Genomic DNA, 20,183 nt, shown 5'->3' with positions numbered 1-20,183 from the left:
ATAAACCCAATAATCCATGAGTTGAAGATTTTAAAATAGACATGAGTTGTTTTAAAAAGTGCCATGTGAACAAAGGGAATGTGAGCCAACTTGCCACATCAACCTAACTAGAAGTTTGAGTGATCAGAATTAATTAGCATAATACAAAGGCTGCGATCAAAGTTAATTTGTTTAAGAGAGAGCAATTTTAAAGGAAGTCAGCAGCTCATTTAAATAAGCCATGATTAAATAATGCATTTGTTAGCAAACAACAAAACGTGCAATGGAGACTATAGGATATATTAATAATTTCATTGAGACATGACTCTTGACTTGAAAACTCACAATATCTTCTACAATCAAAGAGTGAACCATTTTGCGAAAAAAGGTCAGTAAGTGGAATAAGAAGAAAGAAAGAAGAGTAAAACAAAGAAATATATAATCTGATTTATATATTTATCAGAAACAGTATAGAAGATGTGTGTCTAGCGGATTAGAAGTTGGACTAAGTGAAGTATAAAAGAAGTAAAGAGATAGTATTTATTTTTAAAGAAAGCTGAATTCAAAAAGAAAGAGAAGCATATATATATTCATACAGATATAAGGTGAGAAAATATGCAATAAAAGTATCCATCATCAGTTGAGCAAGCAATATTGACAAGGTGGAAAAACAGTTTGTGTGCAGTGGGTTGGTGCTTACGGAGACGGCAGCAGGAGTTAGTGCTTCTAGTAGGTTAGTGCCTGTGAAGTGGGGGAGTCGGTGCTTCTAGTAGGTTAGTGCCTGTGAAGAGTGGGAGTCGGTGCTTCCAGTGAGTTGGTTCTCATAAACATAGAGGTTGCAGCCTCTAGTAGGTCGATGCCTACGAAGTATTATAAAAGAATAAGTTTATGTATAAAGCAATTATTTTGATAAGTAGGAGATATTTTCCACAGCAAGTCAAATTGTGATATTGCTATCAGGATTTAACTGTGTAGTTTTGCTTCCCAGGAAGTCCTAGTGCTTTCACCTCTGTAAGCATCACCTAGTTCCAATGAGTGCCAGGTGTTCCATTTATTCTCATGAGAGATGGATTCATGTGTGAATCACTACTCATGATTCATGGGTCATTCGAGTTTGCCTCAAAAACTACAAAGTTAAATCCTGATAGCAAAATCACAGCAATTATTTTGTTGCAATTTTCTCCCGCATTAGGTTTCCACGTAAATATTGAGTCATTGTGTTCATGTGCATAATGCTTATTTCAGTAATTGATTCTATTGTGGTGATCAAATTTTTAATTGCCAAAAGTTGTCATTTATGATTTCATCGAATATATTTTCTCATTGACTTTTCCAAAGAAAAACGTCCTTAAGAAATTTAAGCAATGTTTTATGCTGCAAAATTTTTCCCAAGTCTATGCTGAGTCAAAGTCTTCCAATTATGAATGCAGCTACAAGTATTTTAGGTGTTTGATTTATAGAACCAAAAACGCATTAATAACACGTGATTCATTGATTACTTGCCAAATTCACTTATTCCCACAGATCTGACTTGTGCCAAGTTTTCAACAACCTTTTATAATAAAATTAAAATAAACAATCAGTAATTCCTTTTATATTTTCGATTCGCCCTCATTATCAAGATTCACATTTAAATGTTTACAAAGCAAGGGCACACATAAACCTTCACAAGTCTAATATTTGATGCCACAATCAGCATAAAAACATAAAAGTACACCACCCTCTAACAATTAATGGCTACACAGTAGAAGGAAGGAATTATTTTTTATCAACCAATAAAATATTTTTGTAATCAACAAACAAAAATGTCCAGAACCAGTTCAACAGGTACGAAAAAGCCATGGAAATCAAAATGCTTAGACTAGTTGTCAATACTTCAAAAAAAAGAGAGAGACAAGGGTTTTGCTGCCCAAAATAGAAACATACCGCATCCAATGAAGCAAACCCACCATTAGAACATGCCCGAACAAGAGGATTCAATGATGAAAATGGAGAAAATAGCTCCAAATCTTTTTTTTCAGCATTTCCATATGCAGATTCAAGTTCATATAAAGCACGAAATGCCCATTTCAGTTCTCCTAATGCTGCAAATGCATGTATCTTGCAAATGTATGATTGAGCACATGGTGGTCTTTTCTGTTGTAAAGACCGCATTAGCAACTCCCAAGAAATCTTTAAAAGAGGAGCACTACAAGTCCTGGCAGCTGTTCCAAGTGCACCAATTACCAAGCCTTCCTCAACTGTTAGTTGAACTGGTGGTCCAGAAGCCCTTACTTGAGAAATCCATCGAGCAAGGAATTCCAATCCACAACATGCTAATTTACTATTGTCTGCTTGAATTGCAATATCTGCAATGTATGTACACAAATTCCAAGGAGGACACAGAGTCTTGTTCTGATCCTTTGCCTGGATAAACATACAAGTTAAAATAAAGCATGCATTAGTCAAAATATTAAAGCCAAATAATACAGTGATAGGAACAAAAATTAATATTATAAATGCCAAATCAAGCTGCAGCAACAGTACAAAAAAATAACCCTGTACCTTACATCTCTCTATAATGGACAGCACAGTGTCCGGTTTGCTTAAATTTAAAAAAGCTCGAACAGAATCACTAAATGTTTTCGTGGATAGCATATAACCAGATTTCAGTGATAAATCTACGTATTTTAGTGCCAGATCCATTTGTCTCTCCAGCAGCAGCAGCTCAATAACAAGGTCATATGATTCTTCATCGGGTGCAGCATCTTGTCCTGTCTGAATCATCCTGATATCATTGAATCAAAAAATGAAACTTAGTAAATGACATGCAGTAGACTTGAACAACAGTAGAAGACTTTTCCAAGCATTAAAGATTGACATTGTACATAACTATCCCCACAAGAAAGAAAAGGAAGTTTTGAACATTTTCCCTATTTTTGGCTCATGAGATAAAATTGTTTAAAATCAAAGTTTAATTTGTATGTGATCCTTGATCGAATAAATTGTTACAACTAAATGAAAAATGAAAAGCAATTTAGAAGCAAACTTCTACTTGTGTGATACCCACTTCTGGTATTTGGGCTATTCACTCCATCACATTCAAAGTATAAAGACACAGTGTTTCGTCTGACACTATCATAATTGTTTCCCTCACTATTTAAATATTTATGACTAAACTGGACAAACCATGTGGTGCATGCAGGCTTGACCCTACATCAGTATTTAATTGTCAAAATATTTGCATGGAACATAAATATACTTCAGTACTCAGCTCTTAATATTCATAGTAACGAATTGTTCGGAAAAAATTACAAGATATCAATTAAGCAAATCCTAGAGTAATTTTTTCCTGAAAACTCACACCTTTTCTTGAAAATGTCATTTACTAGACCTTGACAATTTACGTGTGTTGGTGTAATTAAATATTCCTAATTACACTTTATTTAAATTTACTTAGGATAGTGCATTACATAGTAGTTTGCATTGTAGACACCTAGGAATTTGCATCTTATTTTAGCACATGGTGTAGGATAATCCCACTTTCGATAGTAATAGTTGTTATCTCATTTCCATTTTGTGTGAGGTCCACCTTTCCTGCTCTTATCACATTATCATCTTCTCATTGTTTATAGGTGGTTGTTAGGCTATCCATTGCATATCTCCTAGTTATCATGTATTGCATATATATCCAAGCATATCTACATTGCACTTAATGGATAATGGGCTTTATACTGATCATCAATTAATCCAATTAATTAATTGATCATATCGGTTGCCTGTTTCTTTTGTGTTGTTCAATGAGCTTCTAGATCTTGGCATATTCTCATTGCCTTAGGCAAATTATCACATGGTATCAGTCTTTGATCCAAATCCTTACATGGTATCAAAGCCATCGTAGCGTTCATTGAATAGCATTTGGAGAGTTTTATGGTACATGTGTTGGAGGGCTATGATTCAGATCCAGGGTGCCAGCATCTTGTGGGAGCGTCTAGGGCAACATTCAACTTCACCATTGCGTCCAAGTGGCCGTTTTTGACAAATTGACTATAAATTTGCCTACCTTGAACAAAAGTCAAATCTGAGGCAAAAAAAATTGCAAATGGGGCTTGTAAGGCCCAATCTGCAAGTGGTACAGAAATTTTGGGAAAAGAAGATTTTAATATGCAATTAATTTGAAATTTTGCAATAGCAATTACCTCATTATTTTATTGTCATTATTATGCTGGGTTTTTAGCCCCTCTATGTTGTGATAGATATCATAAGCACTTGACACAGATCAGATCCGTATGCAATAGAAGACCAGGCACCCATCCCCTGCCTCCCCCCCCTCTGTCGCTGCCTACCAAACAACTTCAAGTAGGCAGCAACTAAAAATTGGGGTTTTAGCATCTCTGTGTTGTGATAGCTGTCACAGGCAGCTGACACAGATAAGATCTGTACGCGGCAAAGGATCGGACACCCACCCCCCCCCCCAATCGTCGCCTACCAAACAACTTCTAGCACTAACTTCGCACAATCTGTAGACCAAGTCCAACCAAACTGCAGTCATAACTAACTTCTTTATCATTCGTGATGCACACACAAAAAAGATGCGCAGTTTTATGTTCTTGCCAATGTCGAACAAAAATATGAGAAAAGAACTCGTGCTTCAAACACATGTTGCCACAATGCAACCATCATGCCAACCCAAAGTGACAGCTCAAGAGCAAGATGTACAACTCCACATGGGATTGACAGCCCAACAACCAACCCTCCAGGCAAGCGAGTTAAAGATAGCCCACACGACAATCAACTCATTGCATACAAACATATTTGTGCCATGTGGTGCCTTGCCATTGGTGCACACAGCATTTCCAAGGATCCAACACAACTGTGAACATGGCATACCGCCTCAAACACACCCAACTCACAAGGACATGTGGGCAATTTATCATTCGTCCGAGAAAACTTAGAAAGCATTTTTTTCCAAATGCAAATTTCAAGGCACCAAATTTGACAATCATTTGGCCATCAGATCTTTTTTTATTCATTTTGTCATGACGGCCATTTAGGTATCAATTTTAACCCATTTTTTGTGTCATTTCATGAGCATAAATTTGATAGTTATTTGATTGTTGTGCCTCTCTATTTTGTCTCTGTTGCAACTGGTGTTTGGATCATATTTCAAAATATTGTTGTTAGCAACTTATCACCAAGGGCAAAAAAACACTATCGACAAATGTCGGAGATAAGTCAAAAGTTATTAGGAACTCAACAATCGCTTAAATTTAACTAGAAATGCATTATTCTTTTTACAAAATTCAAAAAAGAAAAAACTTATTACAATAATATGATATAATTTGACAAAATAATTTTCTATTATAATAATATAGAATATACTTTAAATATTATATTTTAAAAATTATATCATTAAAGTTTTAAAATTGAACAATTTTTTACTATAAAACTATATTACTTAATTAAATATTATATTGTAAAATTTATATCATTGAAAATTTTAATATATTAATAAATATAGTAGTTTTACTTTCAACTTTTTAATAAAACTTAATTTATAGCTGATAACATATAAATCATATTGAAATCTTGTAACAAAAAAGAACATAAGGACAAAGACAGAGAAAATAATGGATGTGATTTGCTTGCTCATCTGAAAGTGTAGGTTGTCTCTACACCATTACTCACATTGTAGATTGTCTAATCTACTGCAGAGGAGGAGCCCTATCTTCTTGTCATGTCATTCTTATCTCCAACGTTCTTTCCTCATTTGCTCTATGACACCTATTTCCTGCCATTTCCTAGTTTCACACCTACATACCGTCAAGCAGGACAATTGATGTGTTTTAACAAGAACATAATTGAATTGAAAGTCCGTGTATTTCCAACTTATCGCATAAAACTTCGATTTATTGCCAATAAGTTCATCAAATATCTGCAACATTATGAAACTGTTCTGCAATATTTTATTGCCATGAAAATAACGCAGTTTCTCAACAAGCAAAAGTTTTTGCAATAAGTTCCTCGTCTCGAATATATCTGTGATAATTTAACCCATAGAAGCGAAAATCATGTTGGGAAAATATAAGCAAACCAATAGAGTAGGATTTTTTGAAAAAATCAGGAAATTTTGGGATTAAATCGGAAAAAAATCAAATTTGCAAAAAATGTAAAAACTTGAAGTAAAACTAGTAAAAAAAATTTAAAAGGGGCATTTCCACATCATAGATATATTGAGAGTAAATAAAGTATAGAGTTCAACTAGTAGTTTGTACAGAATAGATTTTCATCATTTATAATTTTATTACAATATCACTGATTTCATTGCACAAAACATACCACAATAGCATAGAAGATAACTAGATGGAGACAATTGTCAAATGTCAATTACAATATAGTTTGTGACTTTGTACAAAGTCAACCTATAAACTAAGTACAAAGTTCCAAAAACTCGAAAGTAGGCAATGGCATGCTAGGCCCTGTTGATTAAATTGAAAAAAGTTGGCACTTCTTAGTGATAAACCAGTCAATTTTATCCAGGAACACAAGCTCTAATGGAAACATGAGAAGAGACTTTCACATCTTCAAAATTATAAGTAGAAAGTTCAAATTTCTCGAGTTTGCTAATTGCATTTCTTGAGATCTTACTAAAAGCACGTCCTTAAATGGTTTGAAGAAAAGTTCAAACACATAATAGGATATTTAACACCTCTAGTTTTGGCAAAATTAAAATAAAGATTTGTAGATTTCATCAAACATTAGGCGTGCTAACTCGGGCCCATTCCAAGAGAAGTATGAGAGCTTAAGTTGGCCAATAAACAATCCACTCTTATCCTACAATTATCTTCTAGAAGCTTAATGCATTTCTACAACTCCAATAGGCAAAAGGCTTTAACATAATCAATATTATCTTCTTTTTGTTAACTATAGTTACAAAACTTACAATTTATTATAATTAGCATATTTTTAATGTTGATGTGTAAAATCATAAATGATCATGACTGACTCCGCATGATGTTTGCAAAACTATTAACTCAAAGTATAAATGCTTACTGCATAAGGCATGAGTATTTACAAAATAAACAAAGCATAATAAAATATAATAACAAAAACAAATACAAAATATATATAATGGAAACAAATAATTTACTACCAACAACTGCCATTTTTTAAGCTAATATATACTATAGATTAACTCTAATAAACACAAAAAACTAATCGAAAAAATGAATTTCCAATTTGGCAAAACTTTAATTGGAGTCTGGAGTCGATGGACTCGTCTCTCACCACAAATGCAAACAAGAAGTTGAAAGCAACTGGACTCTCACGTAAACCGTGAACAAACGATATTATCCCTCTATGGCTCCTACGGCAAACAAATGATTTAATCCTTGGCAAACAACAGCTCCCATGGAAAACAAATTATTAATCCTTCTCTACAATAGACCCATTAGACAACTACAGATATGTCATTCAGAGGTCTTGCGGTAGCATTTAATAGAAAAAGAAGACTTTCATTTGGCGCCATTTAGGTTTTCCTGACAGCAAATTTTCGCACACCTTGAAACGATTAATTGCAGTCCTGTTATGATTAAACACAATTTTATCGTGATTAAAACAATATTTTGGGCCTAAATATCATTGACTATGTTTCAGGCAATTTTGGGGGGAAAAAATCGGGAGTAACCCCAATTCAAGATTAATCATGATTTTTGCTTCATTGATTTAACCTATGGTTTGGAAGTCAAATTTAATCTGTTGTTTCTACTGACATCAACAAGGTTTGAAAATTTGGACGCATCACTGTTCGCAGACCAACTTTGGAGGGTCATAACTTGGTTATACAAACTCTTTTGTAAGTGTCATTTGTTTTTTTGATTTTTGGGTAGAATCCCATGAACTTTTCAGTGCTGGTGTTAGTTTCTGGTTTTGGTGGACAAATTTTACAGAAATTTCTATTTTTGGTGATTTTACCCAACTTCAAAGGCATCCATTCGGGCTCATATGGATACATTTTTAGGAGCCTTTAATTGTAAAGTGCATGATTTTTCGTCTACTTTCCAGAATTGCTATCAGTCTGTAATCACTGTGAGTAGACATAACACTTTCAACATTTGGTCAATTTTGGCCTATTTTTGGCACTTGTAACTAATTGGATCCTTGAGTGATCATGTGCCTTACATGTTTGAGTCTATTATAGTTTCATATTTCTAGTTGTAATCATCAAAATCAGAAGTCACTTTGCCTTGTTTTGCAAGTGGCAATTGTACATGCACTACATATAAAGTACGAAAATCATTTATTTTGGCAGGGTTCTTTGATTTATTACATTGTGGGCAGGGTGCAATTATTTGTTTGTCGATCTCATTTTGTCATGTGAGAAGTGCATCAAGGCTGCAATCATGGAATATAAAATTCATCCTATTGTCGTACATTCTACTAGAGATTATTATGAGCTATGGGTGAAAGGCATTATCACATATTTTAGATGGCTAAATCTCTTGTTTCAGCTTTATGGACTCATGCCCAAGTCAATTTCCGAGTTGAGTAAATTAGTTTAGCATGAAAGGAATTTGGATATCATAGACTCGCTTTCTTACAGCATCAATTCATCTTCCTTTCCTAGAGTCAAACCCAAGCTTGAAGAAATAAGGTTCCCACCCACATATTCGACCATTATTTGGCAGCATTTTGGAGTTCCACATGTTCCTTATTCCCAGAAGATCCACTTGCAGATTGTCTCATTCCACATGATGACGCAAATAACATTCCCTATGATGAGCATACCTCAAGGGAGATTGAACATCTTGCACAACTTGACAGCTATGATGATTTATTGGCTCAACTTGAACCTCCTACTTCTCTAGTTGAGATCACTCTTATTGTTGCTCTTTATGATGTTTGTATTCCTACAACCACGGATTCTTGTGATTCAATACAACCGGATACTCCTTGTCTTCCAAACACAATTTCATGGAATGACTTGTTGACAAACATTGCAGGTATTTTTGTGGAGTCCTACATTGAAGATTTGGGAGAAATCATTGATGACATTCATCTTCTCTTTGATGAGGATGATCCTTCTTCAAATGTTGCAAGGGAACACTTTGAATCCTATCTTCATTCTCCACTTGATCCTTCTTTCAAGATTGACATGATTGTGGATCCTTTGATACAACATTTGGAGGAGCCTCGTTATCTTCAAAGGAAGCATTTGAGTCTTTGGCGATTGGCATTCATGAAATTATATCTTCAGTTGTGTACTCCATCCATCCATGCATCTAGTTTATTTTTATCTCTCTTTTTGAGGGGGGAATGTTTCCCATGAGGTTTTCTCATCTTCTCTACTTTATGAGAGATTGCATTGCATTGCATTGACTTTTTGCCTATTATACATGGGTACCGAACATGGCCTAGTAGTTGGGACCTATCTTTCTTTGTCATCAAGCATTGTGAGTTTCATTCGTGTTGATCATGACTATGTGTTGGAAATTCCAATTCAAATTCCAGAGATGTCATACATTTTGAGGCATTGACCTATGTTTTGCCTTCAAGCACTCACCATCTTTTGAGGACATTGTTCATTATGGGGGAGATATCATGTCTCCTTGTTTCCTTACTTTGGGAGGATTTTTTATTGTATATAGTATATACAAATGTATGTAGTCTTAGGGGGTCATGAGTACTTCATCCATCCATGGATCTAGTTTCCATGAATCTAGTTTATTTTTATCTCTCTTTTTGAGGTGAAGCTTTTCATGAGGTTTTATCACTTTCTTTGCTTTATGAGAAATTTCATGCACTACTTTCGCTTTTACCTACTGTACATGAGTACCTACCATGGCCTAGTAGACTAACATGACCTAGTAGTCAGGACCCATCTTGCTTTGTCATCTAGCATTATGAGTTTAAGTGCATTCCACTAAGTTGCAATTAAGGGGGGGTGTTAATTAAATATTTCTGATTACACTTTACTTAAGCTTACTTTGGATAATGCATTGCTAGTAGTTTAGATTGTAGGCAACTAGGAGTTTGTGTAAAGTTTCTGCAAATTCTATGACTGTATCAGAGATTAGATTCTACCTTCTTCCTCTCCTTGTAGCTTGTTGTGAATAACTTCAAATATTGTCTTGAATTAAATTGAAAATATAATTCTGAAAACTGTCTTTTCTTCTGCAAGTTGTATATGGGCAATATTGACTAAGGAGTAGACTATCTTGTGTTCTTGTGTGCCCTTAGACTTCAACCATACCCTTAATAAATATAGAAATCAAGGGACATGTCCTTAGAAAGGACATGTCTCTTCCAAAGTCTATTCTGCCTAATCTCTAGAAGTCGGCAACTTTTCATTAAATTAGTAAGTTTAAACACAAACCAAAACAAAGGAGTTTAAGTTAGCTTTAAACTAACACACAAGGATTGGTGCCAATATCCTTAAGAGAACAATGCAAAGACTTAGATCAATATTTATCATGCCATATTAGATCAGACCGATTTGTTATTAGATCAGTATGTTTACAAGTTACAGAATTAACACTCTCTTTTATCTTAATAATCATACTGAGAGATATCATATCTAGCAACATCAATAAAGATGAACAAGCAAGAATTGATACTCTATATCTATCTGAATCTTCTTAGCATGTGGTATCATAGAACACATGATACAATGTCATATTAGTAAACCTGTGATATGACAAATCACTGCTACTAGTGATAACAGTATTGCAAAGAATACAATATACAAGATAAATCTAAAGAATAATTTAAGTTTTTCATTTATCCAAGTTGTGACTCATAGACACTAGTTTTCCTATATCACAACATGATCCTGAGTTAACATCAACCAGAACACATGATAAACCCCGGAGAATAAAAAAATTCTTCCTTTATCCAAATTGTAACTTATAGACATAGCAATGTCTACATCACAATATGATCTTGAACTAATCTAGATTTTTCAGTAGAACTCTATTGTTTAGCACATTATCTAAGAGGTTGTTATCTTTCATAATGTCTTTTATACAAGTGTTCATTATCTCAAAGATCGTCACCTCTTAAATAATGAATACAAATGGTGGAGCCCATAATAGTCAATAGCCTGACAATAAAATTATTTTATTAATAATTTAAAGAATACAAATGGATTACAATTCAACCATACCACGTCTTCTCCTGAAGCGGTCTATCTTCACTCTAGATAGAGGTTTGGTGAGTATGTCTGCTATCTGATCTACAATGCAAATGTATTCTAATTTTACAGTATTCCTGTCTACCATATCTCTTACATAATGGTAAGGAATTTCAATATGCTTGGACCTGTCATGAAAAACTGGATTCACCGAAAGCTTGATGGAACTTTGATTATCACAATGAATAATCGTAGGATTCATGGCTTGCCCAAATAATCCCACAAGTAACTTCCTTAGCCAAATTGTTTCTTGAGAGGCCATTGTTGTTGCAATGTATTCGGCTGCTATGGAGCTTTGAACTACTGAAGACTGTTTTTTGCATATCCAAGATATCATTGCTGATCCTAAACTGAAACAGCATCCTAAAGTATTTTTCCTGTCTTTAACACTTTCACCCCAATCTTAATCAATGAATCCATGTAAATCTAAGTCAACTTTCTCATATTTGAGTCCAAGATTAAGCGTGCCTTGTAAGTATCTCATAATGTGTATAACTGCAACTAGGTGAATCTCCTTTGGCTCACACATAAATTGGCTTAAGACATTAACAGCATAGCAAATATCAAATCTTGTAATTACTAAGTACATAAGGGACCCAATCATCTGTCTGTAGAGAGTAGAATCTATGGAAGGAGATTCTATTGCTACTTCTTTAAGTTTATGTAAATTACTCTCCATTGGAGAAGACATAGACTTGCAATTCCACATTCCAAATCTCTTCAAAATGTCTGATGTATACTTCCCTTGATTAAGTATGATATTGTCAGAATTTTGCCGTACTTCCAGTCCTAGGAAGTAATGAAGGAGTCCCAAGTCTTTCATCTCGAATTCTCTAATTAGATCTTTCTTGCATTTATCTATGAGATGATCATCACCTATTATTAGTAAATCATCAACATACAGTATCGCAATTACCATATCCTCTTTATCTCTTTTATAATATAAATTTGGATTGGCTTCATTTTTGGAGAATCCTAAGCCGGTGAGATACTTATCAATTCTTTCATACCAAGCCCTTAGAGCCTGCTTAAGCCCATAAAGAGCTTTCTTGACCCTACAAACAAAAATGTTAGGATCATGAGTTTCAAATCCTTCACGTTCCTCCAAATATAGCCCTTTTGTAATCTTTCCATTTAAGAATGTTGTTTTTACATCCATCTAACGTACTTTCCATCCCTTTGATTCTGCAATTGCTAGGACTGCTCTTACAGAGGTATATCTGGCAACAGGAGCAAAAGTTTCTTCATAATCAATCCCTTCTTTCTAAGAGAATCCTCTAGCTACAAATATAGCTTTTCATATTTCTCAATACTACCGTCAGCAACATGCTTTATTTTAAATATCCGTTTGGAAGAAACGACAGATTTTCCTTTAGGTTTTGGAACAATTTTCCAAACATCATTCTTCATAATAGATTGGTATTCTTTTGTCATAACTTCTTTCCAAGTTGTTCGTTCAATAGCATATGAAGGATTGGTTGGTTCTATTTTGGACAAATCATTCACATTTGTTGTATAACTAGAAAATCTTTTAGGTCTTTTGCTTTCTCTGACTGTTCCAGACGGTGCAGCAAAGTCTTGTGCCTCCTCGACTATTTTAATGGCCCACAGTGGTCTTTTCTTTAAATTTTTAATTTCTCCAAGATTTAGATTTTGAATTTCATCTTCAATTTCTTCTATGTTCTCCCTCTGAGACTCAGACTCAATATTTCTTTCAGAACTAGGTAAAGGAGAAGATTCTTCAGAACATAGGGCTCTTTTGAATGCTAGATCTTTTTCAAAAATTACATCCCTACTAAGTTCAATATTTTTCTATCCAGGTATGAAAATCCTATATGCCTTAGATGTTTCACTATACCCTACAAAAATACCTTTCCTCCCAGAGAGTTCTAACTTAGTTCTCTTTTCTTTTGGAACATGGATATATATGGGGCACCAAAAAATCCTAAGATGATTTATATTGGGTTTAACCTTAGTAAATACTTCTTCAGGAGTTTTATCTCTAAGGTAAGAGTGAGGGTTTATATTTTGAATATAGACAGCAGTAAAAGAGGCTTCCGCCCAAAGATAATATTCTAGATTTTTATCAAATATCATAGCTCTAGCAGCTTCTATAATTGTTCTATTCTTTCTTTCTGCTACCCCATTTTGTTCTAGATTATAAAGAACAGTGTACTCCCTCTTAATTCATGTTTCTTTCCAAAACCTTTTAAACAAATCTGAGGTGTATTCCCCTCCATTATCAGTTCTAAGAGTTTTAATTTTATGTCCTGATAAGTTTTCAGTTAATGTTTTGAATTCTTTAAATCTCTTTAGGCTCTCTTCTGATTCTTTGCATTTTAATAAGTAAATCCATGCTTTCCTAAAGAAGTTATCTATGAACAAAATATAGTACCAGAATCCTCAAAGAGAAGGAACAGACATAGGTCCGCATAAATTTGAATGAATTAATTCCAAAAAATTATTTGTTTTTCTAGTGCTATCACAAAATGGACTTTTGGTGTTCTTACTCAGAGCGCACCCTTTACATATGCTTGAGTGGTCTTTATTTAGTTTAGGTAAACCAGTAACCATCTTCTCCATAGTTGATAAGGTTTTGAAATTTAAATGCCCCAATCTTCTATGTCATATTTCATTTATGTCTGCAGCTTCATGAATTAAGGCTTGAATAGGTCGACTAGATTCTGAATTTAATTCATACAAATATCCCTTTCTCTGACCAATCAACTTTGTTTTCTTAATTGAGGAGTTCTTTGCCCAAGTTATTACTTTACCGTCCATGAATGCAACATTATGCCCATCATCTTCAAGTGTTGTAACCGAGATTAGATTTTTTTTAATTCTTGGTACGTAAAGTACTCCTTTGAGGAGAAGAGAATTTCCTGAATTTAGTTTCAAGGTGCAGTTTCCAATTCCTTCGACGGAATGTGTTGAATTATCACCAATGGTAACTTCGCCATTAACCTTTTCTGATATAGAGTCTAGTGCTTCTTTGTATCCTATTATATGTCTAGAAGATCCACTAGCACTACCCATGCTTTACTTGAGATTTCATTTGATAGTAATGAAAACAATACATGATTCTCAGGATCATAGTTATCTTCTTCCCTAGTAACATTTGTACAATTCACTTCTTGTTTAGAATTCTTAGAAAAATTAGATGTGTAGTGTCCGAATTTTTCACATCTGAAACAACTTTATTTTGGATAGATCTTTCTTGGGTTTGCCATTCTTTTGATTTCCCTTTTTCTTCTTGAAATGCTTCTTTTTGCCCTTATAGGAGTTTGTATTAAGAACATGAAGTTCTTCATCTTCTGTTTTCAGTTTCCCTCCTTTCTTTAATTTTTTGGATTCTTCTTGAAGACAATCCCTCTTAAGTATGTTGAAGTCAGGAAGTTTATCTCTGGCACTTATTACTTGTGCAAAAGTTTCCCGCGAATCTGGTAATCCATCTATAGCCATCAGTGTTAGTTTCGTGTCACTAATAATGTTTTCTATACTTGACAGTTCATCTCTAATGCTAGCAACCCTTAGGAAGTAAGAATTCATTGATTCTCCTTTCTTTATTTGTATGTGATTTAGTTGTATTTTCAATGCGAGAACTCTAGTTGAATTGTTGACCTCATATGCATTTAGTAATGCATTCATCATATCAAATGTTGTCTGATGTTTTGTTAGCATAGGTACAATATCATTCTTTACTCCATCTAATATGATCTGAATGGCTTTTCTATTTCCTTTACTCCATATAGTTTTACGAGGTTCAATACTAGGTCATTTGGATGCTTTATCAACAAATTGTTTTACATCATTTTCTTCAAGAATCATCATGATTTTGAATTTCTAGGCATCAGAGTGTTCTTTCCCATCAAACTTGTCCTCGAGTCTGATTGTGTATGCCATTGAAGATAGGAGATAGATGCTAGATATATATAAAGTCTGATTACTGAATTTTGCAGAGCCTAGGTTTGACTACCAGAGCTCTAATACCATGTAAAGTTTTTGCAAATTCTATGACTGAATCAGAGATTAGATTCTACCTTCTTCCTCTCCTTGTAGCTTGTTGTGAATAACTTCAAATATTGTCTTGAATTAAATTGGAAATATAATTCTGAAAACAATCTTTTCTTCTGCAAGTTGTATATTGGCAGTATTGACTAAGGAGTGGACTATTTTGTGTTCTTGTATGCTCTTAGACTTCAACCATACCCTTAATAAATATAGAAATCAAGGGACATGTCTTTAGAAAGGACATGCCTCCTCCAAAGTCTATTATGCCTAATCCTTGTGTGTTAGTTTTAAACTAACACACAAGGATTGGTGTTGATATCCTTAAGAGAACAATGCAAAGACTTAGATCAATATTTATCATGCCATATCAGATCAGACTGATCTGTTATCAGATCAATATGTTTACAAGTTACAGAATTAACAGTTTGCATCTTATTTGAATACATAGTGTAAGAGAAATTCCATTCTAGGTCATAATAGTTGTTATCTCATTTCCACTTTATATACAAAATTCACTTTTAGTGTTCTTATCACATTACCATCTCCCAATTTAGAGGCGGGGCCATACTACTTCTCCAATTTTTGCCCGATAGGCTGAACTATAGTTGGCCAACCTGGGATCGAGTTTGTTCGTTTGTTTGCCCTACTATTCTAATCTAAGGGGCCTGTCGTTTCTTTAGGCGAAGCAAGCATCCTTCTTTTTATTATGAAAGTTTCGGTATCATCCTTTTATTCTTGAACATAATTCATTATAATGGAGGATGATCCATTGTATATCTCTTAGTTATCATGTATCGCCTATATATTCAGCCATATCTATATTGTACTTAATGGAAAATGGGCTTTATGATGTATTATTGATCGTTGTTGAATCCAAACAATTTTTGATCATATCATTTACCTCTATCTTTTGTGTTATCTAACAAGCGTCTAGATCATAGCATATTCTCATTGCCTTGGGCAAACACTTACATTGCATCAGAGCTCGATCCAAATTCTTAAAATATGGTATTTTGTCCATAGGTCCCTAGTATTAAGATTATTGTTGAGTTATGCTATTCTTTGGTTACTTGGGGTTTCATGGGTTTATTGGGGTTTCTATCTATTGAGTGCAGCACGAGGGAAATTCCTCGATGGTGTATCCACTAGCTTTCTCGTTTTCCTATGCCAGGTGGAACAAATCTTTGATATGTAGGTTGTTCCTCTTTTTGGTTTATGTAGATTGATCTTTTATATTTTGCAGCTTGTTCTCTATTAGTAGCTTAACAATACTACAATGAACATTTCCAATTGATCATAACAAACCTCAAAAATACCTTAAGTGGGAAGCAAGCATTGCAAACTTCTGGGCCCCCATCACAAGCAACATCTCAGACCCTTCTTTGGTTTGCTTTTACAGCTAGATTTACAGGTGTTATCATTCTAAACTTGGCAAATGCCTTCGCAATTCTATAAATGTCATTTCAATCTTATATATTTGCCACTTGTTTTATGTTGGTAATTTAATCACGTTGCAATGAATATCATCATTATAATGTCCCCTTTTGAGATTACCCTACATTTTACCCTAGAATAATAAATTCAATAAACATGAAATATTATGTAGCTAGATAACTTTACCAAAGAATGTGAAGCAGAATAGAACCTTTTTTGAGATCCTTCAATCATGTTAGCCCAATTATTGAAGGTGCAATTCATAAGATCAGTCATTTTAGGGTTTAAGAACATATACTCATAATCACTTTAAACATATAACATATCTAATTCGTTACTAGGGTTCAACCCTAACAAAGTTTGGATAAAGAGACATGATAGGGTGCCCAAGAGATCCTCTACCCTAGGCCCAAGAGCAGATATACCATTCCTCTTGGCCTCGTGTAGCCTTCCACCATCTCATATGAACTAGTGTACATAGTGAGGAATCCTCTAACATTTCTCCTTCGTCATATCACCCTTATTCACTCTTAAATGCTTGAGACTCCTTTAAATACATCCCAACAGTCGGTCAATGTAGAGGTAAAGGGAGAAATTATAATAAGTTGCCCAAGCGACCCTCTACAATAGGACCAAGAGCAGATACACTATGCCTCTTGACCTCATGTGGCCTTTCACCATCTCATATGATGGTGGTGGTGCCTAGTAAGGTATCCTATAGCCGTTTTCCCTCGTTGTACTCCCCTCCTTACCTTGTCATGATCAATTGTTGCTATCTTGAAATTCCTTTTATTACATATGTCAATATATATAATGTTATATGCCAATTATACATTATTCTACATTAGTACGTAAAGAATTATATCACTGCATGCATCAGGCATAAATTTAAAAATATATGTACTTCATACCACAATAAACAGAAATGTTATATTTTGTTGATTATTAACAGTGCTGGTCCTGATTGCTGTTCTGAAGTTGCCGATGTTCTTCCATATTTCTCCCAATCAAAGCCCTTTCTATATGTCTTAAATCACCTCATGAAGGAGGATGTCGTTCGGAAGTTGCTGTCCGTTCAAAACTGTACATAGTCCTTCACAAATCGCAGCCCTTCCTAAACTGCTGTCATCTAAATACTAATCTTTATTTTTATTTCAAAACTAAAAATTAGTTCCTTTTTTATATTCCTGCTATTTTTATTTCAAACTAAAAATTAGTTCCTTAATTATAAATGGAAACATAGCATTTTACTTTAGTGGGACATCTTCAAGGACAGTTTGGTCAGTTATGTAAATATCTTGATAGCTGATTCTTGGATTGATTTATTAGTGAGAGGACAGTTGAACAGTTAGGAGCACTCATCATCAAGTTACATAAGAAAAGTGCCAAAAAAGCAGAAATCAATTTGCAGGCAGTCTATCCCGTAGGCTATCTTTAGCCTCGTTGATCTTAAAATAAACTCTCCTTCAAAGTTAGCTAGATTAAATGCTTATCACAGTGTGTGATCAGAAATATTAGTGATTTAAATCAAATGTTCATAATTCTCACCAGAATATTATCAAAAAGTATATAGATGCACGTACAGAAATCCCAATGCACACAGTTCTTTACTAGAAACTTTCCGCTCTCTCTGAGCAGAAGCAATGGGACTTAGCACAGCAGGGGTGAAATAGACCAACGCTTGCAAGAAATACATACCGATCGATCAACTTGACAGCAGCCAGAGGCTCACGGGACTGGTACATGGCCTTGAGCACCAAGTTGAAGGAGGCAGTATTAGGGACGAGACCATTGTAGACCACTTCCATTTGTGCAACCAAGTCCAGCAACTCCGCAGTGGAGGTGCCCGTCATCAAATGCGCCCGCAGGTAGTGATTGTACGCATTAATATCAGGCTTATTAGGCTTCCCCACCTCGTTCAGTGTTCTCAGCCACTCCTCAAACAGATCTTTAATCTCATTCCACCTCTGCGACGCCGTCCAGTCCGCGAAAACATCGAGTAAGTTGGACAGACTAAGTGACTGGGAAAAAACCTGAATTTTGCTGGCCGAGCGCGGGTCATATGGCACTTCGCTTCGAACCATGCGCTGTTGCTGCCGCTGCATGCCTATAGGAATCAGCGATTGTGGCGGGGAGGAAAGAGATGAAGATTGAATTGACGAAACGCCTTCCACATCTTCCACCTGCTCCTGCTGCGCCCTGCAGCATGTTGTGCCGATTGAACGGCATTGCCTTGCTCCTATCAATACTGCTTGCCTTGTTATCCTTCTCATTCTTCACATTCACACTCGCTGATAAAAATGTGCAAAGAAATGTACAATTGCCATACAAGCTGTACCCCTGTAGAACTAAAAATGGCTATCTACCCATGGCAAAGCCCATCATGACTAACTTTCTGACCGAATGAGATTGAAAGGACGCAGATACTAGGGTTTTGCTTTTGCGTGGATTAATGTGAGCTTACAATCTCAAGCTGAATTCCTCCCCCGACTTACCTTCCTCATGAAATATAAAAATTCTAGGAAATCAGAAGTCCAGCAAATGAAAAATTAAGGCTGATCGAAATTAAGGCTGATCGCATCTTGAAAAGTTGTGAAAGGTTTTTGTTTTTGCCTCTGCATAAGCAAATGAAATGGTGTATAATCGAGGTCTTCATGAACAAAGGAGCTAAGGATATTGTTGATCAAACATTTCTCCCTATAGGTTCATATTTGGATTGCCTCTTTATTTATTTTTATTACCCTTCATGTCTCTATTTTCTATTATTTCTGAACCAACTTAAATATAGGGATGTTTGTAGGGGTGATGTCATTATTGTTCGTGTTATTGTTTCATATACAATTTATCTATTGTAATGTCTAGATGTAAGAAATCTATAGTAATGATAACTAACAAAAGTATAAGTACATGAAGAACAGTTTTTCAAATACTTGATTAATCTTGTCTTAATATAATATTGATATATTTTGTACATGCAAAATACAAAGTCATTTAATCATTGTATATAAAATTTATAATTATGTTTGTCAGATGCAAATCGTTATCTAAATCTAATAAATTGGTAGTAATGATAGCAAATAGTTGTAGGAATACACATATAGAGTATGCCAAGTGTTATAACAATAGAAAATGAACTAATGTTGAATAAGTAATCATTCTATTGATTGTATAATTAGCCTAATAACATATTTTGAAGATAATTGCTAAAATCGTATGAATAACATTTGAGATGGCAACTAATGCAGTTGATGTTGCACAAATTCATTTGTCATTCCATTACTACAAAAACTATAATACTAAAAACACAATTCATGTTTTCCAATCCATACATACATTTCACTCCTTCCATCCTCCAACAAACTAGATAACATTTAATGTGACATCTTTGTACCTTTTTTTATTTGGGCTAAAGCTAGTTATGAAATTTGGATTGAATATATAGACATTTTAGTGGTGTTTTAATATCACATATGTTGGAAGAGGATGAGGATGAAGATAAGAATGAGAATATTGGAGATCTTGCCATCAATTTATCTAACTTCATTTTCTAAAAGTTAAAAAATTATTGTATTATGATATAGAATATCTT

General features: G+C 34.5%; 1 protein-coding gene across 6 annotated transcripts in view; it reads right to left on the bottom strand.

The window, feature by feature from the left end:
* The window catches only part of LOC149567130 (Tetratricopeptide repeat (TPR)-like superfamily protein), a 93,881-nt gene extending 74,578 nt beyond the window's left edge, over positions 1-19,303 (bottom strand). For 4 of the 6 annotated variants that reach the window (XR_016362347.1, XR_016362348.1, XM_089820326.1 and 1 more), the window contains exons 1-3: positions 18,293-19,293; positions 2,524-2,746; positions 1,906-2,385 (exon numbers count right to left, since the gene is read on the bottom strand). Coding sequence is in view for 4 of the 6 variants with exons in the window: in XM_089820326.1 (XP_089676452.1) it covers positions 1,906-2,385; positions 2,524-2,746; positions 18,293-18,867 (1,278 nt within the window). In the remaining 2 variants the exon portion in view is untranslated. Of the gene's footprint in view, positions 1-1,905; positions 2,386-2,523; positions 2,747-18,292 lie in introns of all 6 variants that reach the window. The other 2 variants (XM_089820324.1, XM_089820328.1) reach the window with 2 other exon arrangements.
* Positions 19,304-20,183: the final 880 nt, after the last annotated feature.

This window comes from Cupressus sempervirens, chromosome 3, assembly GCF_028749045.1.
Source record: "Cupressus sempervirens isolate cs-2001-9-10 chromosome 3, ASM2874904v1, whole genome shotgun sequence".
Classification (NCBI taxonomy): Eukaryota; Viridiplantae; Streptophyta; class Pinopsida; order Cupressales; family Cupressaceae; genus Cupressus; species Cupressus sempervirens.
This window is presented reverse-complemented; position numbering and strand designations above follow the sequence as displayed.